This window comes from Ranitomeya imitator, chromosome 7 (assembly GCF_032444005.1).
Source record: "Ranitomeya imitator isolate aRanImi1 chromosome 7, aRanImi1.pri, whole genome shotgun sequence".
In the NCBI taxonomy this organism is placed as follows: Eukaryota; Metazoa; Chordata; class Amphibia; order Anura; family Dendrobatidae; genus Ranitomeya; species Ranitomeya imitator.
The window spans coordinates 15,549,791-15,574,110 of NC_091288.1; the positions used below are offsets into that span (position 1 = coordinate 15,549,791).

Here is a 24,320-nt window from a genome sequence, read left to right on the forward strand (position 1 = left end):
TGAAAAAAAACCAATGATCTGTTCATTCACTTTACGCCTCATCAGTAGAAAGCTAAGGACAACGTCGCCCTGCATTACTAACTCACAGCAGGAAAATATATGTATATATATATGAAAGTACTGCCTGGAAAAAATAGCCACCCTACATGTCAATGTGCAACTTAAGGAAACAGACTTCAGATATGACAGCTGTGTTCCTGCCTTTTTGGACCTCATCAGTTAAAAGCAGATACTGTTATACTGCAATACTGCCACCTTCCCTTCTGCTTCCAAACATGCCACAATCACGCCTATCCTTAAAAATCCAACCCTCGACCCAACAGCTATGTCCAGCTATCGCCCAATATCGCTGCTCCCATTCGCTTCCAAACTCCTGGAGCAGCACGTCCACGCTGAACTTTCCTCCCACCTCTCATCTAACTTGCTCTTTGACAACCTACAATCTGGTTTCCACCCCCATCACTCAACTGAGACTGCCCTGACCAAAATCACTAACGACCTACTTACAGCCAAAGCTAATGGACAATTCTCTGTACTCCTCCTTCTAGACCTGTCCTCTGCTTTCGACACAGTTGACCACTGCCTCCTACTACAGATCCTCTCCTCCTTTGGCATCAAAGATCTCGCCCTATCCTGGATCTCCTCATACCTTGCCAACCGCACATTCAGCGTCTCCCACTCCCATACTACCTCCTTATCTCACCCTCTCTCTGTTGGAGTCCCTCAAGGCTCTGTTCTAGGACCCCTACTCTTCTCAATCTACACACTTGGCCTGGGGCAACTCATAAAGTCCCATGGATTCCAGTACCACCTCTATGCTGACGACACTCAGATCTACCTCTCTGGCCCAGACGTCACCGCTCTGCTGTCCAGAATCCCAGAGTGTCTATCAGCCATATCCTCCTTCTTCTCCTCAAACTCAATGTGGACAAATCTGAACTCATCATCTTTCCTCCATCTCATAGATCTTCCTTACCTGACCTATCTATCGCAATTAACGACATCACGCTTCCCCGTACCAGAATCCTTGACTCTGCCCTGTCCTTCAAACCGCACATCCAAGCTCTTTCCACCTCCTGTCGCTTCCAGCTCAAAAATATCTCCAGAATCCGTCCTTTCCTCAACCGTCAATCTGCAAAAATGCTTGTGCATGCCCTCATCATCTCCTGCCTTGACTACTGCAACATCCTCCTCTGTGGCCTCCCTGCTAACACTCTTGCACCTCTCCAGTCCATCCTTAACTCTGCTGCCCGACTAATTCTTCTCTCTCCTCACTACTCCTCCGCTTCCCCCCTCTGTAAATCTCTTCACTGGCTCCCATTCCCTCAGCGTATCCAGTTCACATTACTAACACTAACCTACAAAGCCATCCATAACCTTTCTCCTCCATATATCTCTGACCTAATCTCCCGATATCTTCCGTCACGTAATCTCCGGTCGTCCCAAGACCTCCTTCTCTCCTCCACACTTATTCGCTCCTCACCCAACCGCCTCCAAGACTTCTCCCGAATATCCCCCATCCTCTGGAACTCTCTGCCCCAACACATCCGACTATCAACCACAGTCGGATCCTTCAGACGGAACCTGAAAACTCATCTCTTCAGGAAAGCCTACAGCCTGCACTGACCCCGCTGCCTCCTCACCAACACCGGAGCTACCGCCTCACCAACACCGGAGCTACCGCCTCACCAACACCGGAGCTACCGCCTCACCAACACCGGAGCTACCGCCTCACCAACACCGGAGCTACCGCCTCACCAACACCGGAGCTACCGCCTCACCAACACCGGAGCTACCGCCTCACCAACACCAGAGCTACCGCCTCACCAACACCGGAGCTACCGCAACCTTCAACCTACTGTCTCCTTCCCCATAATCCTGTAGAATGTAAACCCGCATGGGCAGGGTCCTCGCCCCTCTGTATCAGTCTGTCATTGTTAGTTTGTTTACTGTAAGTGAAATCTGTATTTTGATGTAACCCCTTCTCATGTACAGACCATGGAATCAATGGTGCTATATAAATATATAATAACCCAGTCTGATAAAAAAAAATACAGGTGACATTGTTAAACCCATATGAGTGACTCTGGAAGGAGTCTTATAATGTCAGGTCAGTTTCTGCCTTTTAGGACTCATGAGTAAAAAGTTAAGAAAACTATGTCACTTCCCCCCAAAAAAACAAGAACAAACTAGAAAAGACATCTACAGTAAATTAGCCCTCCTTCAGGCCAATGTCTGACTCTGGAAGAAATCTTAAAATGACCCAGATCTGTTCATTCTCGTTAAGCCTCATCATTAGAGAGCTGAGAGGATGGCTGCCCTGCGCTATTGAGCCGTGCACATCTTACATTGCAGCACGGGAAGATAGCCCTTGTTCACTTCAATGTGTGACTCCAGGAGATCTGTTCCTACCTTTTAGGCCTCATCAGCAAAGATCCAAGATCATGGCTGACTTTCATTAGGTCAGATAAAATATAAAAATAATAATAATTTTATTTATATAGCACCAACAAAAGATCATTTCAGATTTTTTTTGACCTTTGATCCTTAAAGATTGGATAAGAAACCCCAAGATCAACAATTACAGAGGGTACCGAGGTAACATTTACGCCCGGTCCTGGTGCCGGGGTTTTGCTCACGTGCAGTTCTGCATTGCAGCAGTGGTTACCTCCTCCAGGTGACCTTGGCCTCCACGTGGTTCAGCGTCACAATGGCGCACAATAGCTGATTCTCTACCATGTACAACAGCTCAGGGCGATCGGTGATCACTGGCGCCTCCTGTTGGTAAGGACCTGTAAGATCAAGTGACGTGTAACAGCATTAATCAGTGGGACGCCAGGCTATGGACATCCCTCATCGCAGAATGGATCACAGACCCCGGACTTCTTCCTCTCACCTCGGTCTAGTAGTCTGACACAGTCGCTGGGCGCGGAGGGTTTGCTGTGCGACGTTGCAGTGTATGTGACCACACGGAATAAGTACTGGTAGCCCTTATTTAATGACCGGACACTATAGCTGGTCTCCTTCAGGTTGCTGGCTATGACCGTCCACTGGAGAGAGCCCACGGCCTGCTGCTGCAACGAGTACGTGAGCTGCGCCACATCTGCCCGGACAGAAACAGACCGTGGGTGATACAAAGTAATAAGGAGTCAATCTACACAATGTACAGACAAGACATGGAGCGGAGTCCTGGGGCACGGCGGGCGCTGCGGGACGAGCGACGCTTCAGTCAGTTATTGGCGGACAGTCATCGCTCAGCCGAACGCTCGTGTTCTCTATGAGAAGACCGCCGACTGGCACGTTGGTCGGTGACTTATCTCCCCGAGAACAATGTGAGCGGCAGTTCGGACATGCACGTTAAACATCTCACCCGATCATCAGTCAGCCGGTGCCCCCATACACATTAGACAGTCAACCCGAACCTGTCGTGATCGGCAGGTTCAGCCTAAAGTATTGTAATGTGTATGGGGGCCTTACATCACTGAATTCCGGTCTCTCCTTCAGACCCATTGTGCCGGTGTATAACAGGCAGCCGGGAACTTCATGGCCGAGCAGCTGCATGCGGCCGTACATCACCAAGCACAATGCCGAGCGTCGGATGGAGTGGTGTAAAGCCACCACCACTGGACTCTGGAGGAGACTCTGGAGAGACCCCTGCCTGTTCCCCCCTGCTCAGTGCACAAGCTCCATACAGACATGAAGGGGGGGAACACGAGCGGCCGCACAGGCCCGGACCCCAACCCCATCCAACACTTATAATGGAGATTATGAGCCCGGCCTTCCCCCCAAAATCAGGGTCTGACTCCACAAATGCTCTTGTGAATGAGGGGGGAAAAAAACTCCCACAGATGCCTCCAAAATCTTGTAGAAATCCCTCCCAGAAGAGCGGAGCCGTTATATCTGCAGAGGAGCGACTCCATATTAATGTCTATGGGTGTAGGATGGGGGTCAGAAAAGCTCCGGGAGGGGGATGTGGGGGGCACATATTTTTCTCCATACAGTGAATGTGTGCATGATTTATAGATGTTTCTTGTTGCATTGCAATCTACTGGTCAGTTGATATCATGAAGTGTATTGCTGGACATTTAACAGGACCTTTCAGTCACACGCCTTCTGCTCCGGCCATGGTGGGTGCCATCTGTGTAGTACAGCCGGCCCCCGCCATGAGCGCAGCGTGCCCAATACTCCTCATACGTGAACGTGCTGGTGGGAAATGACAGCGATGAGCAGGCAGACAGTTATACCGATGGCAGGATCCAGCCTTTTCGGGGGATTCCATCTGAGCTTGACCACTTTTCCGGTTACAGAGGTAATTATAGGGGGACCATCAGGAGGGGTGGGCACCACATCTGTAGTAACAAGGAACAAATAGAAACTACAGAATAGAAGTTTCCGTCAGTAGAAAACTTTATCCACAGTTTTCACCAATCGGACAACAGATATCGATTTCACCTTTACACTCATCTGTTTCACAGTCCTGGGAAAGGAAGTAGCTGACAGCTGCCACTGGCGGCCATATTAGCTGTCACTCAGTCTGTCACCAGCCTCCCTAGTAGTCACTCATGATGAGAGATCATCCCCTTCACTATTGCTGTGTGACACCAAGGGGTTAAAACTACCTTACGGAGGCACAAAGGGGGCACTATTATTTTACGGGGGCACAAAGACTCTTAATACTGTCATGCCCAAAATGGGGTTTTATTATTACATGCGGGGGACATAAAAGGGTAATAGTACAAGGAGGGGCTCATTATTACTGTTGGGCATAAAGGGGTGGTTTTATTATTACTATTAATAATAATAATAATAATAATATTTGGCACATATGGGCACTATTATTTTATGAGGACGCAAAAATGGATAATTACTTTGGGTTGCACAAAAGACACACTATTATCTGGTGAGGGGCACAAAGAGGGATAATTACAAGAAGGAGGGCACAAAGTGGAAATATTACTGTGTGGGGCAATTATCGCATTTTGGGAGACAACAAAGGGTATTATTCCAGAGCGGGGTACAAAGGGTCTACATCATCCCTATTCTGACCTCCAGAGTGAGGAACCTCTTCATCCTCTAATCCTTGCTGGGGAGAGAGGAAGTAGCTAACTTCTCCTCCTCTTTAGGAATAAGAGGAAAGCCTTGCACATAGCCAACCATGAACTGATCATGAAGCCACACAATTCTTACCTGTGACGTAGAGGTGGGCATAGCAAGCAGCTTTGCCCACCTTGTTGGAAATCACACTCTTGTAGACCCCTGCATGAGAATGACTGACCGACGGAAACACCAGACGATGAATGTCTTTATCTACAGGGAAACATAAGACAAGAGTTATGTCTCTCAGACTTTTCATAATCTTGCACCTTCTGCCAGAGCTGCAGATATTAGCAGAGCCTGGTTTACATGAGATGGTGCTGCGAGTTCCTGCTGTGCTAGAGGAACAAAAGCTTAATGTCTGACTACACAGCAAAAAAGATAAGACAGGTGTCAGCTCCCAAGTCTTTTTAGGTTTGACAATTTGTAACTTATGTCTTAGGCTATGTGCCCACGTTGCAGAAACGTGTGCGGATTTTTCCGCACTGGTTTTGCAAAATCCGCAGGTAAAACGCACTGCGTTTTACCTGATTTACAGCGGATTTACCGCTGAATTACTGCGGGTTTTGTGTGGATTCCTATAGTGGAGCAGGTGGAAACCGCTGCGGAATCCGCACAAAGAATTGACATGCTGCGGAAAATACAACGCAGCGTTTCTGCGCAGTGTTTTCCGCAGCATGGGCACAGCAGATTTGGTTTTCTATAGGTTTGCATGGTACTGTAAACCGCATGGAAAACTGCTGCGAATTCACAGCGGCCAATCCACTGCGGATCCGCAGCAAAATCTGCAACGTGTGCACATAGCCTTAGGGTTTTCCCCCCTTTTGGGGTTTCTTACATTGGGTCATCTTGCAGTCGTCCGTGCTCTGGATCTTACGCCCATTGTGGTACCAGGTGATCGTAGGATACGGTAAGCCGGTGACCTGACACTCCAGCTGAACTTCACGAGACTCCACCACATCCAAGTCTTGTAGAGGACGTAGGAAATCAGGCATGAGGACCCCTTCCACCTCGATGTCCTGCACCTCCGGCTCCTCCGGAATGGATGGCATCTTTTCAAGCTTGGATCTGAATGATGTATCATGGCTGAATTTTAGTTTACAGTCGCAGTCTGAGCATCACATGATTTTTTATTTTCCTCTAAATGTTGGATTTCATCACTATTATGGGATACATATAATGTATTTATTAGCATTTATTCATTCTTTTGAGGGGGACACATTTTTGGGGGGTTTCATCCTTGGGGCGTAAACAGTATTTTACTTTTCTTCTGCAGATCAGTCTCTTTACACTAACAGTAAAGTAATATAGTTTTTATACTTTTACAAGAAGAAATCATGATATTTTTGTGTAGTGATGTTACCAGTGCTTTATTTTTTCATTGCTGGAGCAGCGGGGTAACACTTGTTTTTTGTGCGGCGAGTTATAGTTTGCTGAGATAATACCTTGAGGTATGTATGATATTTCGACTAGTTTTTAATCTGGGGATAAATATATGTCAGGTGTTAGAGATGCAGAGATACAAAATATCGGTCCTTTTTTCATTCTATTTTTACTAAAGAACGAAGCCATTTAAATGGAAAAAAAAGAGGGTGCGTTTTGTAATTAAAAAAAACTTTTTAAACTTTTTTTTAAACTTTTTATTTTAGTCTCACTTTCCTGATCGCCCATATCACACTGTATTGTTGGGTTTCCTTCCTCTCAATGCTTTGACTACAGCTCCTGTGCAGCTTTTCTTTCTAGCCTGTGACCATGGAGGCGCACAGTATACCCAAGGCTATATGCCCATATACTGCTTTCCCAACACGTTAGGTTTCCAGAACCTTTATGTCCTATTATACTGTATATTTCCGAGCTGGATTTCCTTACCTATGGGCTGAGGCGCCAAGTCTGGGCTCCTCCACATACAGCTCTGCAGAGCACTCCGCTTCCCCGTGTTGGTTGCAGGCAGTGGCGGTATATTGACCCTCGTCCTCACTAGACACCTGGGTGATCAGCAGGGTGTGATATCCCCTTTCTTGCAGGATATGCAATGTCTCACTCTCTTCCACTGGACGACCTGAAAAGGAAGAAATAAAGAAACTGGTAATAAACTAAAATATCTTCCAAATGAGTTAATAAGATGTAAGGGGGTCAGTGCAGAACACTCACCATCATGCATCCATGTGACCACAGGCGGCGGTGTGCCACTGATCTTACAATCCAGCCGGGCTGTCCGACCCTCAATTACATCTCGATCTGACATCTTCCTGGTGAAGAGAGGAGCCAGCGAGGGCTGCACTGTCAGCACTGCACTGCACGTCAGCTCATCTGGCAGATGGGCAGGAGAAAAGATTTAACAAACTGTCAAGGCAGTACCTGCAACTACCACTAGAGGGAGATGAGTGCAATATCAGATGGATAAATGCAAAGGCTGTGAGCTCCCCCTGGAGGAGGCAGCAAGTACTAGCAACCATGTCATAATTTGAGGTTTTTTGTGGGGTCCCGTCATTGATGTGATCACCTGTGAAATGTAATACAGGATGTAACTCAGGATCAGTAATGTACTGTATGTACACAGTGACTGCACCAGCAGAATAGTGAGTGCAGCTCTGGGGTATAATACAGCATGTAACTCAGGATCAGTAATGTACTGTATGTACACAGTGACTGCACCAGCAGAATAGTGAGTGCAGCTCTGGGGTATAATACAGGAGGTAACTCAGGATCAGTAATGTAATGTATGCACACAGTGACTGCACCAGCAGAATAGTGAGTGCAGCTCTGGGGTATAATACAGCATGTAACTCAGGATCAGTAATGTACTGTATGTACACAGTGACTGCACCAGCAGAATAGTGAGTGCAGCTCTGGGGTATAATACAGGAGGTAACTCAGGATCAGTAATGTAATGTATGCACACAGTGACTGCACCAGCAGAATAGTGAGTGCAGCTCTGGGGTATAATACAGCATGTAACTCAGGATCAGTAATGTAATGTATGTACACAGTGACTGCACCAGCAGAATAGTGAGTGCAGCTCTGGAGTATAATACAGGATGTAACTCAGGATCAGTAATGTAATGTATGTACACAGTGACTGCACCAGCAGAATAGTGAGTGCAGCTCTGGAGTATAATACAGGATGTAACTCAGGATCAGTAATGTAATGTATGTACACAGTGACTGCACCAGCAGAATAGTGAGTGCAGATCTGGAGTATAATACAGGACATAACTCAGGATCAGTAATGTAATGTATGTACACAGTGACTGCACCAGCAGAATAGTGAGTGCAGCTCTGGGGTATAATACAGGATGTAACTCAGGATCAGTAATGTAATGTATGTACACAGTGACTGCACCAGCAGAATAGTGAGTGCAGCTCTGGGGTATAATACAGGATGTAACTCAGGATCAGTAATGTAATGTATGTACACAGTGACTGCACCAGCAGAATAGTGAGTGCAGCTCTGGGGTATAATACAGGATGTAACTAAGGATCAGTAATGTAATGTATGTACACAGTGACTGCACCAGCAGAATAGGGAGTGCAGCTCTGGAGTGTAATACAGCATGTATCTCAGGATCAGTAATGTAATGTAATGTATGTACACAGTGACTGCACCAGCAGAATAGTGAGTGCAGCTCTGGAGTATAATACAGGATGTAACTCAGGATCAGTAATGTAATGTATGTACACAGTGACTGCACCAGCAGAATAGTGAGTGCAGCTCTGGAGTATAATACAGGAGATAACTCGGGATCAGTAATGTAATGTATGTACACAGTGACTGCACCAGCAGAATAGTGAGTGCAGCTCTGGGGTATAATACAGGATGTAACTAAGGATCAGTAATGTAATGTAATGTAATGTATGTACACAGTGACTGCACCAGCAGAATAGTGAGTGCAGCTCTGGAGTATAATACAGGATGTAACTCAGGATCAGTAATGTAATGTAATGTATGTACACAGTGACTGCACCAGCAGAATAGTGAGTGCAGCTCTGGAGTATAATACAGGATGTAACTCAGGATCAGTGATGTAATGTATGTACACAGTGACTGCACCAGCAGAATAGTGAGTGCAGCTCTGGAGTATAATACAGGATGTAACTCAGGATCAGTAATGTAATGTATGTACACAGTGACTGCACCAGCAGAATAGTGAGTGCAGCTCTGGAGTATAATACAGGATGTAACTCAGGATCAGTAATGTAATGTATGTACACAGTGACTGCACCAGCAGAATAGTGAGTGCAGCTCTGGAGTATAATACAGGATGTAACTCAGGATCAGTGATGTAATGTATGTACACAGTGACTGCACCAGCAGAATAGTGAGTGCAGCTCTGGGGTATAATACAGGATGTAACTCAGGATCAGTAATGTATGCACACAGTGACTACACCAGCAGAAAAGTGAGTGCAGCTCTGGAGTATAATACAGGATGTAACTCGGGATCATTAATGTATGTACACAGTGACTGCACCAGCAGAATAGTGAGTGCAGCACTGGAGTATAATACAGGAAGTAACTCAGGATCAGTAATGTAATGTATGTACACAGTGACTGCACCAGCAGAATAGTGAGTGCAGCTCTGGGGTATAATACAGGATGTAACTAAGGATCAGTAATGTAATGTATGTACACAGTGACTGCACCAGCAGAATAGTGAGTGCAGCTCTGGAGTATAATACAGGAAGTAACTCAGGATCAGTAATGTAATGTATGTACACAGTGACTGCACCAGCAGAATAGTGAGTGCAGCTCTGGGGTATAATACAGGATGTAACTAAGGATCAGTAATGTAATGTATGTACACAGTGACTGCACCAGCAGAATAGGGAGTGCAGCTCTGGAGTATAATACAGGATGTAACTCAGGATCAGTAATGTAATGTATGTACACAGTGACTGCACCAGCAGAATAGGGAGTGCAGCTCTGGAGTATAATACAGGCTGTAACTCAGGATCAGTAATGTAATGTAATGTATGTACACAGTGACTGCACCAGCAGAATAGTGAGTGCAGCTCTGGGATATAATACAGGAGGTAACTCAGGATCAGTAATGTAATGTATGTACACAGTGACTGCACCAGCAGAATAGTGAGTGCAGCTCTGGAGTATAATACAGGATGTAACTCAGGATCAGTAATGTAATGTAATGTATGTACACAGTGACTGCACCAGCAGAATAGTGAGTGCAGCTCTGGAGTATAATACATGATGTAACTCAGGATCAGTGATGTAATGTATGTACACAGTGACTGCACCAGCAGAATAGTGAGTGCAGCTCTGGAGTATAATACAGGATGTAACTCAGGATCAGTAATGTAATGTATGTACACAGTGACTGCACCAGCAGAATAGTGAGTGCAGCTCTGGAGTATAATACAGGATGTAACTCAGGATCAGTAATGTAATGTATGTACACAGTGACTGCACCAGTAGAATAGTGAGTGCAGCTCTGGGGTATAATACAGGATGTAACTCAGGAAGGATCAGTAATGTAATGTATGTACACAGTGACTGCACCAGCAGAATAGTGAGTGCAGCTCTGGAGTATAATACAGGATGTAACTCAGGATCAGTAATGTATGTTCACAGTGACTGCACCAGCAGAATAGTGAGTGCAGCTCTGGGGTATAATACAGGATGTAACTCAGGATCAGTAATATATGTACACAGTGACTGCACCACCAGAATAGTGAGTGCAGCTCTGGGGTATAATACAGGATGTAACTCAGGATCAGTAATGTAATGTATGTACACAGTGACTGCACCAGCAGAATAGTGAGTGCAGCTCTGGGGTATAATACAGGATGTAACTCGGGATCAGTAATGTAATGTATGTACACAGTGACTGCACCAGCAGAATAGTGAGTGCAGCTCTGGAGTATAATACAGGAGCTAACTCAGGATCAGTAATGTAATGTATGTACACAGTGATTGCACCAGCAGAATAGTGAGTGCAGCTCTGGAGTATAATACAGGATGTAACTCAGGATCAGTGATGTAATGTATGTACACAGTGACTGCACCAGCAGAATAGTGAGTGCAGCTCTGGAGTATAATACAGGATGTAACTCAGGATCAGTAATGTAATGTATGTACACAGTGACTGCACCAGCAGAATAGTGAGTGCAGCTCTGGAGTATAATACAGGATGTAACGCAGGATCAGTAATGTAATGTATGTACACAGTGACTGCACCAGCAGAATAGTGAGTGCAGCTCTGGAGTATAATACAGGATGTAACTCAGGATCAGTGATGTAATGTATGTACACAGTGACTGCACCAGTAGAATAGTGAGTGCAGCTCTGGGGTATAATACAGGATGTAACTCAGGAAGGATCAGTAATGTAATGTATGTACACAGTGACTGCACCAGCAGAATAGTGAGTGCAGCTCTGGAGTATAATACAGGATGTAACTCAGGATCAGTAATGTATGTTCACAGTGACTGCACCAGCAGAATAGTGAGTGCAGCTCTGGGGTATAATACAGGATGTAACTCAGGATCAGTAATGTAATGTATGTACAAAGTGACTGCACCAGCAGAATAATGAGTGCAGCTCTGGGGTATAATACAGGATGTAACTCAGGATCAGTAATGTAATGTATGTACACAGTGACTGTACCAGCAGAATAGTGAGTGCAGCTCTGGAGTATAACACAGGAGGTAACTCAGGATCAGTAATGTAATGTATGTACACAGTGACTGCACCAGCAGAATAGTGAGTACAGCTCTGGGGTATAATACAGGATGTAACTCAGGATCAGTAATGTAATGTATGTACACAGTGACTGCACCAGCAGAATAGTGAGTGCAGCTCTGGAGTATAATACAGGAGGTAACTCAGGATCAGTAATGTAATGTATGTACACAGTGACTGCACCAGCAGAATAGTGAGTGCAGCTCTGGGGTATAATACAGGATGTAACTCAGGATCAGTAATGTAAAGTATGTACACAGTGACTCCACGAGCAGAATAGTGAGTGCAGCTCTGGAGTATAATACAAGATGTAACTCAGGATTAGTAATGTAATGTATGTACACAGTGACTGCACCAGCAGAATAGTGAGTGCAGCTCTGGGGTATAATACAGGAGGTAACTCAGGATCAGTAATGTAATGTATGTACACAGTGACTGCACCAGCAGAATAGTGAGTACAGCTCTGGGGTATAATACAGGATGTAACTCAGGATCAGTAATGTAATGTATGTACACAGTGACTGCACCAGCAGAATAGTGAGTACAGCTCTGGGGTATAATACAGGATGTAACTCAGGATCAGTAATGTAATGTATGCACACAGTGACTGCACCAGCAGAATAGTGAGTGCAGCTCTGGAGTATAATACAGGATGTAACTCAGGATCAGTGATGTAATGTATGTACACAGTGACTGCACCAGTAGAATAGTGAGTGCAGCTCTGGGGTATAATACAGGATGTAACTCAGGAAGGATCAGTAATGTAATGTATGTACACAGTGACTGCACCAGCAGAATAGTGAGTGCAGCTCTGGAGTATAATACAGGATGTAACTCAGGATCAGTAATGTATGTTCACAGTGACTGCACCAGCAGAATAGTGAGTGCAGCTCTGGGGTATAATACAGGATGTAACTCAGGATCAGTAATGTAATGTATGTACAAAGTGACTGCACCAGCAGAATAATGAGTGCAGCTCTGGGGTATAATACAGGATGTAACTCAGGATCAGTAATGTAATGTATGTACACAGTGACTGTACCAGCAGAATAGTGAGTGCAGCTCTGGAGTATAACACAGGAGGTAACTCAGGATCAGTAATGTAATGTATGTACACAGTGACTGCACCAGCAGAATAGTGAGTACAGCTCTGGGGTATAATACAGGATGTAACTCAGGATCAGTAATGTAATGTATGTACACAGTGACTGCACCAGCAGAATAGTGAGTGCAGCTCTGGAGTATAATACAGGAGGTAACTCAGGATCAGTAATGTAATGTAGGTACACAGTGACTGCACCAGCAGAATAGTGAGTGCAGCTCTGGGGTATAATACAGGATGTAACTCAGGATCAGTAATGTAAAGTATGTACACAGTGACTCCACGAGCAGAATAGTGAGTGCAGCTCTGGAGTATCATACAGGATGTAACTCAGGATCAGTAATGTATGTACACAGTGACTGCACCAGCAGAATAGTGAGTGCAGCTCTGGTGTATAATACAGGATGTAACTCAGGATTAGTAATGTAATGTATGTACACAGTGACTGCACCAGCAGAATAGTGAGTGCAGCTATGGGGTATAATACAGGAGGTAACTCAGGATCAGTAATGTAATGTATGTACACAGTGACTGCACCAGCAGAATAGTGAGTACAGCTCTGGGGTATAATACAGGATGTAACTCAGGATCAGTAATGTAATGTATGCACACAGTGACTGCACCAGCAGAATAGTGAGTGCAGCTCTGGGGTATAATACAGGATGTAACTCAGGATTAGTAATGTAATGTATGTACACAGTGACTGCACCAGCATAATAGTGAGTACAGCTCTGGAGTATAATACAGGATGTAACTCAGGATTAGTAATGTAATGTATGTACACAGTGACTGCACCAGCAGAATAGTGAGTGCAGCTCTGGGGTATAATACAGGAGGTAACTCAGGATCAGTAATGTAATGTATGTACACAGTGACTGCACCAGCAGAATAGTGAGTGCAGCTCTGGGGTATAATACAGGATGTAACTCAGGATCAGTAATGTAATGTATGTACACAGTGACTGCACCAGCAGAATAGTGAGTGCAGCTCTGGGGTATAATACAGGAGGTAACTCAGGATCAGTAATGTAATGTATGTACACAGTGACTGCACCAGCAGAATAGTGAGCGCAGCTCTGGAGTATAGTACAGGATGTAACTCAGGATCAGTAATGTAATGTATGCACACAGTGACTGCACCAGCAGAATAGTGAGCGCAGCTCTGGAGTATAGTACAGGATGTAACTCAGGATCAGTAATGTAATGTATGTACACAGTGACTGCACCAGCAGAATAGTGAGTGCAGCTCTGGAGTATAGTACAGGATGTAACTCAGGATCAGTAATATAGTGTATGTACACAGTGACTGCACCAGCAGAATAGTGAGTGCAGCTCTGGGGTATAATACAGGATGTAACTCAAGATCAGTAATGTAATGTATGCACACAGTGACTGCACCAGCAGAATAGTGAGTGCAGCTCTGGAGTATAATACAGGAGGTAACTCAGGATCAGTAATGTAATGTATGTACACAGTGACTGCACCAGCAGAATAGTGAGTGCAGCTCTGGGGTATAATACAGGATGTAACTCAGGATCAGTAATGTAATGTATGTACACAGTGACTGCACCAGCAGAATAGTGAGTGCAGCTCTGGGGTATAATACAGGATGTAACTCAGGATCAGTAATATAGTGTATGTACACAGTGACTGCACCAGCAGAATAGTGAGTGCAGCTCTGGGGTATAATACAGGATGTAACTCAAGATCAGTAATGTAATGTATGCACACAGTGACTGCACCAGCAGAATAGTGAGTGCAGCTCTGGGGTATAATACAGGATGTAACTCAAGATCAGGAATGTAATGTATGCACACAGTGACTGCACCAGCAGAATAGTGAGTGCAGCAATGGGGTATAATACAGGATGTAACTCAGGATCAGTAATGTAATGTATGCATACAGTGACTGCACCAGCAGAATAGTGAGTGCAGCTCTGGGGTATAATACAGGAGGTAACTCAGGATCAGTAATGTAATGTATGCACACAGTGACTGCACCAGCAGAATAGTGAGTGCAGCTCTGGGGTATAATACAGGATGTAACTCAAGATCAGTAATGTAATGTATGCACACAGTGACTGCACCAGCAGAATAGTGAGTGCAGCAATGGGGTATAATACAGGATGTAACTCAGGATCAGTAATGTAATGTATGCATACAGTGACTGCACCAGCAGAATAGTGAGTGCAGCTCTGGGGTATAATACAGGAGGTAACTCAGGATCAGTAATGTAATGTATGCACACAGTGACTGCACCAGCAGAATAGTGAGTGCAGCTCTGGAGTATAATACAGGAGGTAACTCAGGATCAGTAATGTAATGTATGCACACAGTGACTGCACCAGCAGAATAGTGAGTGCAGCTCTGGGGTATAATACAGGAGGTAACTCAGGATCAGTAATGTAATGTATGCACACAGTGACTGCACCAGCAGAATAGTGAGTGCAGCAATGGGGTATAATAGAGGATGTAACTCAGGATCAGTAATGTAATGTATGCATACAGTGACTGCACCAGCAGAATAGTGAGTGCAGCTCTGGGGTATAATACAGGATGTAACTCAGGAAGGATCAGTAATGTAATGTATGTACACAGTGACTGCACCAGCAGAATAGTGAGTGCAGCTCTGGAGTATAATACAGGAGGTAACTCAGGATCAGTAATGTAATGTATGCACACAGTGACTGCACCAGCAGAATAGTGGGTGCAGCTCTGGGGTATAATACAGGATGTAACTCAGGATCAGTAATGTAATGTATGCACACAGTGACTGCACCAGCAGAATAGTGAGCGCAGCTCTGGGGTATAATACAGGATGTAACTCAGGATCAGTAATGTAATGTATGCACACAGTGACTGCACCAGCAGAATAGTGAGTGCAGCTCTGGGGGATATATTGTGGCGGTTACCTCGTGCGGTGCTCAGCTTGCAGGTGTAGACCCCGCTGTCATCTTCATGGACGGAGTTGAGGAGCAGCAGACACTGTTTGCCGTTGAATCGCATTTTACAATCCAGCAGAGCCGGCTGCAGCAGTTTCCCACGAAACATCCAGTCCACGTCCAGGTCCTGGGGTCCCGACACCACACACTCAAACACAGCCGCCTCCCCAGCGCACACACTCACATCCTGCAAGGGGGTCACCACCTCCAGCGTGCCGCTGCCGGATGAAGCTTTGATCGCACACACACAAGGACGCGACAGCGAGACACCACAAAGTGGCGAAACACAATGACCAACAAGAAGAAGACAACACAAAGAGAGGGAAGATAACGTGTTACACGGGAAGAGACCGCCAGAGACGGAGAAGCACAATGAGAGGATGAGGAGCGGAGAGGAGCGTTCAGGAGTTCAGTGATACAACTGCAAGAACGTCACAAGTTCTCATGAGCTCCAATACTCAAGGCTCAGGCATTAGTAAAGAGCATCAGAAATCTGCGAGTCGCCCTCTCCTGCTCAGCTGTTTCTTGGTTATATCTGGTTCAGGGAAAGCTGGGTGACAAACAACATGGTGGCTGTTACATATCCCATTGGAAAAGCTGAGTGGCGACCAATAGCGCCTTAAATGGGTTGTCTCATGACCTAACTTTGAGCACACTGCAGCGTCCCGGAAGGCTCCTGATGATTGACAGCTCAGACTCGTGGCACGGTCATGGTTTCAGACTCGTGGCACGGTCACGCTTTCAGACTCATGGCACAATCACGCTTTCAGACTAGTGGCACAATCACGCTCTCAGACTCGTGGCACGGTCACGCTGTCAGACTCATGGCACGGTCACGCATTCAGACTAGTGGCACGGTCACGCTTTCATACTAGTGGCACGGTCACGCTTTCAGACTCATGGCACGGTCACGCATTCAGACTAGTGGCACGGTCACGCTTTCATACTAGTGGCACGGTCACACTTTCAGACTCGTGGCACAATCACGCTTTCAGACTCGTAGCACGGTCACGCTTTCAGACTAGTGGCATGGTCACGCTTTCAGACTGATGGCACGGTCACACTTTCAGACTAGTGGCACGGTCACACTTTCAGACTAGTGGCACGGTCACACTTTCAGAATTGTGGCACAATCATGCTTTCAGACTAGTGGCACGGTCACACTTTCAGACTAGTGGCACGGTCACACTTTCAGAATTGTGGCACGGTCACGCTCTCAGACTCGTGGCACAGTCGCGCTTTCAGACTAGTGGCATGGTCACGCTTTCAGACTGATGGCACGGTCACACTTTCAGACTGATGGCACGGTCACACTTTCAGACTAGTGGCACGGTCACACTTTCAGAATTGTGGCACAATCATGCTTTCAGACTAGTGGCACGGTCACGCTCTCAGACTCGTGGCACGGTCACGCTTTCAGACTAGTGGCACGGTCACGCTTTCAGACTGATGGCACGGTCACGCTCTCAGACTCGTGGCACGGTCACGCTTTCAGACTACTGGCACGGTCACGCTTTCAGACTAGTGGCACGGTCACGCTCTCAGACTCGTGGCACGGTCACACTTTCAGACTAGTGGCATGGTCACGCTTTCAGACTGATGGCACGGTCACACTTTCAGACTAGTGGCACGGTCACACTTTCAGACTAGTGGCACGGTCACGCTTTCAGACTGATGGCACGGTCACTCTTTCAGACTAGTGGCACGGTCACAATTTCAGACTAGTGGCACGGTCACGCTTTCAGACTACTGGCACGGTCACGCTTTCAGACTCATGGCACGGTCACGCTTTCAGACTAGTGGCACGGTCACAATTTCAGACTCATGGCACGGTCACGCTTTCAGACTACTGGCACGGTCACGCTTTCAGACTCATGGCACGGTCACGCTTTCAGACTAGTGGCACGGTCACAATTTCAGACTCATGGCACGGTCACGCTTTCAGACTACTGGCACGGTCACGCTTTCAGACTCATGGCACGGTCACGCTTTCAGACTAGTGGCACGGTCACAATTTCAGACTCATGGCACGGTCACGCTTTCAGACTACTGGCACGGTCACGCTTTCAGACTACTGGCACGGTCACGCTTTCAGACTAGTGGCACGGTCACAATTTCAGACTCATGGCACGGTCACGCTTTCAGACTAGTGGCACGGTCACGCTGTCAGACTAGTGGCACGGTCACGCTTTCAGACTGATGGCACGGTCACGGTTTCAGACTAGTGGCACGGTCACGCTTTCAGACTGATGGCACGGTCACGGTTTCAGACTAGTGGCACGGTCACGCTGTCAGACTAGTGGCACGGTCACGCTTTCAGACTGATGGCACGGTCACGCTTTCAGACAGGATCGCGCTGCTCGTTCAAACTTTGTACTCTCCCATGCTGCAAGCAGATGCAGCTTTACTACTGCAGCATCGGAGGAGCACAGATTGGATCCATCCAGTTTAGGAGCAGTGATTACAAGTTCTATAGTAGAGAGCTTGTGAGAGCTGCACTCCTTGCTTGTGAGACCGTCCACTGCTGATGGACTTGAAGAGGTAGTCAGTAACCTACGCAACGAGCAGTTAACTAAACAATTAAAAATCCTTCCATTCTTGAGAAAAAAAGATTTTTAATAAGAAGTAAATTAAAAAAATTCTTGTTTTTACAAGCTTTATACAATTTTATCCATTTAGGATTTTTAGAAATCCCTTTAAAGGTGGTTTTGGGATTCAAGAAAAAGTGGCTAAAAGCAGGAAATGGGTTAAAGGGAATCTGGCAACGAGTTTTTATTTCCCATCTGACAGTAGAATAATTTAGGGCTAGAGAACCTGATTCCAGCGATGTGTCACTTACTGGTCTCCGAAATGGCAGCAATGGTCACATGAATGGGATGGAATCGCGACAGTAAGACCAGCAGGGATTACTGTAGTAGCGGAGCATAAAGACGTATACAATACTTTTTTTTTTCACTTATTACCCGGCTTTGACTATTTTTTCATCACTTCAGTAAAGCTCCTTGAGGCTATGTGCACACGTCATGATTTCTTGCAGAAATTTCCTGAACAAAACCGGACATTTTCTGCAAGAAATCAGCATGCAGATTTTTCGCAGTTTTTTTGCGTATTTCTCGTGTTTTTTTGCGGGAAAAAAACGCAACATATGCACAAAAATTGCGGAATGCATTCTAAATGATGGAATGCATATGTATGCGGATTTTAAGCATTTTTATAGCGAAAAATCCAGAAGAAATCCAGACGTGTGCACATAGCCTCAATGTCTGCTTCTATAGGGAATGTCACCCAGCTTTCCTGGGTTACAGAAGGGCCATTATGACAGAAAGCCAGCTAATTACAGCCACATGGGATGTCACCCAACCCAAGTCTGGCTGTTCCGAAGGCTACTATTCATTTACCGTTACATTACAAGGCAGACACGCCATTCAGGGGTCATATAAAGCTGAATGACAGCCCAAAAGACCATAATTCCAGCTGGAATATCACACAGCTTTTCCAGGCTACAGACAGGGACTTCTGTCATGTTATATGCACTATAAACACACACGTACATTACATATATACCCCCAGGTGTGCAGTACGGTAGGTAATAGCAGCCGTAGTGTTTGTTACCCAGCTTTTCCAGATATAGCTAGCAGCTGAACAGAACTTTTTACAGCTTGATAGAAGAAGACGACTTAGTTTAGATTTTCTTTAGATGGAAATGCTCTTTACACAAAGCAAGAAATACAGACAATGATGAAAGTGTTGAATTTTCTGGTGATTGAACTTTAATTTGACATCAATTATCAGGAAAGCTGGATACCTCCTCCTTACTGCTCTGTGGATTGTACAATCATTTCTTGGCCATTATTTCACATCTCATGTATAACGATATGGTGATGGGACGTTTTCGTCTCTGTTCACATCCAGAGTTACATTTTATTTGCCAACTTTCCTAGAATTATAGGATTTCTCCAGGAAGAGAAGGCAAGACCCCATTGTGCCCCTCTGCCTGCACTTGTCTCCACTGCTGGGCCCCGGCTGCAGATCGCACAGTGATGCCAGAACCAGGGCGCCGGCCCCGATCCGTCTAATGGGCGTCTTACCCGCCGGTCTTGATGAAGTAAGATTCATTACAAGACTTGCGCCATTTAATGATTTTGGTGCATCTTTCAGCTGCGGCATCCGTCAGGTACTAGGTACGCTTTGGTCCTAGGTTCCATCCATTTTTCAAAAAGTTGGTGGGCTTGCCCTGGACCGGAGTAAAAAGACACAAAAGCTTGGTTTGGTTCAGTGTCTTTATTTTGGGGTCCCTGTTCTGGGATCTCCATCAAGATGGGGACAGGGGGGGTTCTATTATTCAGAAGGTTTGGATTCATGTCTGTGTTTAGGGAGACCTGGTCTGGGATTTGCATTAAGGGTAAGGTCAGGTAAATGTGAGATTTAATAAAGGATTATTCTTAAAGGGATGGTGTGGTCTAAAAGTACAAGTCTGCAGTTACTCTGTGTGACTGCAGACTTGCGAATCCTCACATTGGATGGATAAGGAAATAAATTACCCTTCTTCTTCTCCTATACTTTAAACACACGGATTGTACACAGATGCCATCCGTGTGCTGTACATGTTTGTCAGGGATCCATAGACTTGTATCATCCCATTTTTATCTGTGATACTGGAGAAACACGGACACGTGAATAGTGCTATAGATTATAATGGTTACATGTGTTATCAGTGAAAAAAGTAAAATATGCAAATTGTCTCTTTATAGAGGAAGAGGACTGGAACTCCAGCGCCACCTATTGGAAGCAGCAATCCTAAACGTTAATATTGACTCTTTAACGAGGCTCTAGTCCCCTCCTCTCTGAAGAGACAATTTGCATATTTAATTTCTCAGGAGCATGCATGGCTTGTAAGTCTCCTCACTCTAATGCGACAGGCCTGGCTTGTCTCTGTCCACAAGGAGAAAAGTTACCCCTTAGAATAATGGATAGAACACCTATGTGCAACATAGACGGGTGAATGAGGCCTTAAGGGGGATCTGATCCAGAGTTTGCACGATGGAATTTGGTCTAGGGTCTGTATTTAGGTGGTTTGGTGTCTGTAGGGTTTGGTCTGGACTCTGTATTTTGGGGGATCAGGTCTGGGATCTTTACTAAAGAAAAGACAAATCCTCTGTCACTGCAGTCCACTACTCAGACAACCCCTTCTCAATCACAATTTTCCCCCTTATACAATGATAACGGCTATAATCACATTTGATGTCGGCACTGGCTCTCCAGGGACCGATCTCCCACCGGCCAATCAGCAGCCGCTTCACTCTCCGCTCCTATGGGGGGAGTCGGAGCTGCGGTTGATCTCTTACTTCTTCAGGATTTCTGATTTGTCCAAAAGAGGGGGGAGTAATTGGCCGAGCTGCTATTACTTTATAAGGGGGGAAATATTGATTGACAAGGGATTGTCCGAATAGTGGGCAATCCTTCTAATAAAAGTTAAAGGGATTGCCCACTAAAAAGTGAAAACGTAACATTTGGTGAAAGGTTCTCTTTAAGGAGGGCTTTGGATTATCTACTAAGGAAGGGGTTTGGTTTGGGGTCTGCACATATTTCTATATATGTAAGTCATAATAGGGATACATTGAGGAAAATAAATTATTAATAAAGTGAGTGCAGATTGTAAGAAGATGGATTCTGTGAGAGTTGGTAAAAAGTGTGGATTGTTTGGCGCCTCTTTCATCAACCCACTATGACCCCAGCAGAATAGACGCTGATGCCCCGAGAGCCTCGTCTCATTATGGGGATGTCGCACTAATTAGACACTAGATGGGCATCGGACGGTTGCTCTGGCAACCTGCCCACGTACCGCAGTGTCTCCCAGAAGAAGAGAGGGCCGACAATCCATTTAATTACTGCTTTATAATTAGTCCGATACATAGGAGTTCAGACAACCAAACAGAAGATGTAACGTCGGACGTCCTGTTATAAGATGTGACACAATGGCTCCATAAATAATTGTCTGAATATTATTAGCTTTTGCATTTCCATGATAATTGTACCATAAATTGATCATTAAGATGAGACTTTTATCACATATCAACAGGAAATGTTATAAACCAGGTAGGTCTCCGCTCCCGCTTTCTGTCATCCAGGAATGACGACTATCACTTTTTCTACGGTGAAAAAAAAAAGATTTGCAAAAAAATTCGACCCTGATGGAATTCCTCTAAAGCCATTGATCCGCAAATTGCAGAAAATTCAAATTGCAATAAATCAGATCGCAGACTTCCCTGCAGATCGTTGGTCAGAGCCATAATGTGGAGAAAGATCATAGGATTATAACCCCATTGACATGCCATAAAAGTCTAATAGGAATGATGTTCATTTTAAGAATGCTGATCCTCAGATCTTAATACATTTAATAAATACATGGAATCGCCATTTTTTTCTGCTACATTGTTCCAAATCTGCTGCGGATCTATAAATTACACTGTTCTGGCTGCCCGCAGTCACCACTAGAGGCAGCGTTTCAGCTCACATTTGCTCGGAGCTCCCTCTAGTGGCGGCTGTAGACAACCTATAGGACATCATTTATAGTTTTGCAGGGGATTTGGAGCTATGTATCATGAAAACTACTAAAACAATGTATTGTGAAAATATTCAGCACAGAATACCGGATGATATATATATATGAACAGTGACTTTACGCTTCTTATGTATATTTGATTGGTTTCTGAGGACCAGCGCTGAAGAACAGTGACAGTAAATGAACACAATTTATAACCAGCGTGACACAAATGGATACATATGGAAGGAACATGGCTGCTCCAAGGAAGAGAGTCATGGCCTGGGGTTTAGTTTCTCATATGTCACCTTGGGTAAGATTAGACGGGATGACTAAACGCAGACACTGACTCCGGGCCCTGGGTGTAAATGAGCCGGTGGCGGCGTCACTGTCACATCATTAATATGAGGAACAGTGAATGAAGCAGCAATGATACCCGAGCCCTGCACAGAGGAGAACTCCGCCAGGCCGCATGTAACATTCTGTCCCCACATTCGGTGCTCAGCCCCTCATTCCCTTCTTAGGAAATTACAACAGTTACAAAAGTATCAAGACATAAATGACATAGGGATCCAGACATTGTAGCTAAGGGTCAACTCCTGGCTCTCCAGCTAATGCAAAACTCAGACCATCGGGCATGCTGGGAGTTGTAGTTTTGCCACAGCTGGACATCCACATGCTTGGAGTCCACTGCATTAATGGCATTATAGTGGCGGAGGGGAGGGGGAGGTTTTGCTTTTTGTAAATGAAGTTTAATCATCTCATAATGAAAAGTTTTGCAATTTTCTAATAAACTTTAGACTTCATTTTTTTTAACAATTTTGAGATCTCTGCTTGCTGACAGAGAATAGTAATATTTTAGTTTTACATCCAGAGGTGTGAAAGACAAATGTAAAAAATGTTCACAGCTGTTTCTTAAAATTACATCCCATTAAGTCCTGTACCTCCTTCACAACTTACATCCACGTTCTCTCGTACTATGACCATCTATTTCGCCACCTTTTCAAGGCAAAACCTGAGCACAGGAAGGGTGCATGTATCACAGGTGGAGAATCTAGGGCTTAGGCCGCCCTCTGTGAGCTAAACACAGGAGCAGACATCTCTCTTGTGCAGATAGCTGTTACAATGTATCAGTGCAGGAAAAATGTATCAGTCTGAACTCCAGTTTATTTAGAAACTGGATGAAATGGTAACAGTCCCTCAGCTGTGAAAAGTATTGACTGGTCACTGCTCTTTGATTAAACTTCAACTCATCTGACAGACTCACAAAGACTGACAAAATGTCAAAGTACTTTATTTACGTAAACTAAAGTTTTCAGTCCAAAAATCTCACCAAAGTGCAAGTCACTAGGTGTCTGTCTTCTGTATAACTTGCTTTCTCCTGCCTGCAGTTACATTTCTAGAAGCAGAAACATGGAGACGAATTATAGGAAGTGGAGGCGGGTCCTTGTCTCTCTACAGTAAGTGGAGGCGGGCCCTTGTCTCTCTAGAGGAAGTGGAGGCGGGCCCTTGTCTCTCTAGAGGAAGTGGAGGCGGGCCCTTGTCTCTCTACAGGAAGTGAAGGCGGGCCCTTGTCTCTCTACAGGAAGTGGAGGCGGGTCCTTGTCTCTCTACAGGAAGTGGAGGCGGGTCCTTGTCTCTCTACAGGAAGTGGAGGCGGGTCCTTGTCTCTCTACAGGAAGTGGATGCGGGCCCTTGTCTCTCTACAGGAAGTGGAGGCGGGCCCTTGTCTCTCTACAGGAAGTGGAGGCGGGTCCTTGTCTCTCTACAGGAAGTGGAGGTGGGTCCTTGTCTCTCTACAGGAAGTGGAGGCGGGTCCTTGTCTCTCTACAGGAAGTGGAGGCGGGTCCTTGTCTCTCTACAGGAAGTGGGGCGGGTCCTTGTCTCTCTACAGGAAGTGGAGGCGGGTCCTTGTCTCTCTACAGGAAGTGGGGCGGGTCCTTG

General features: G+C 45.5%; 1 protein-coding gene across 4 annotated transcripts in view; it reads right to left on the reverse strand.

Annotated features, from left to right (window-relative positions):
• The window catches only part of SPEG (striated muscle enriched protein kinase), a 227,294-nt gene that overhangs the window by 57,050 nt on the left and 145,924 nt on the right, over nt 1-24,320 (reverse strand). For all 4 annotated transcript variants that reach the window (XM_069732774.1, XM_069732776.1, XM_069732775.1 and 1 more), the window contains 8 exons: nt 15,806-16,066; nt 7,246-7,404; nt 6,964-7,153; nt 5,933-6,162; nt 5,188-5,307; nt 4,245-4,349; nt 2,897-3,103; nt 2,669-2,792 (listed from right to left, as the gene is read on the reverse strand). In XM_069732774.1, coding sequence (XP_069588875.1) covers nt 2,669-2,792; nt 2,897-3,103; nt 4,245-4,349; nt 5,188-5,307; nt 5,933-6,162; nt 6,964-7,153; nt 7,246-7,404; nt 15,806-16,066 — 1,396 coding nt within the window. The remainder of the gene's footprint in view (nt 1-2,668; nt 2,793-2,896; nt 3,104-4,244; nt 4,350-5,187; nt 5,308-5,932; nt 6,163-6,963; nt 7,154-7,245; nt 7,405-15,805; nt 16,067-24,320) is intronic.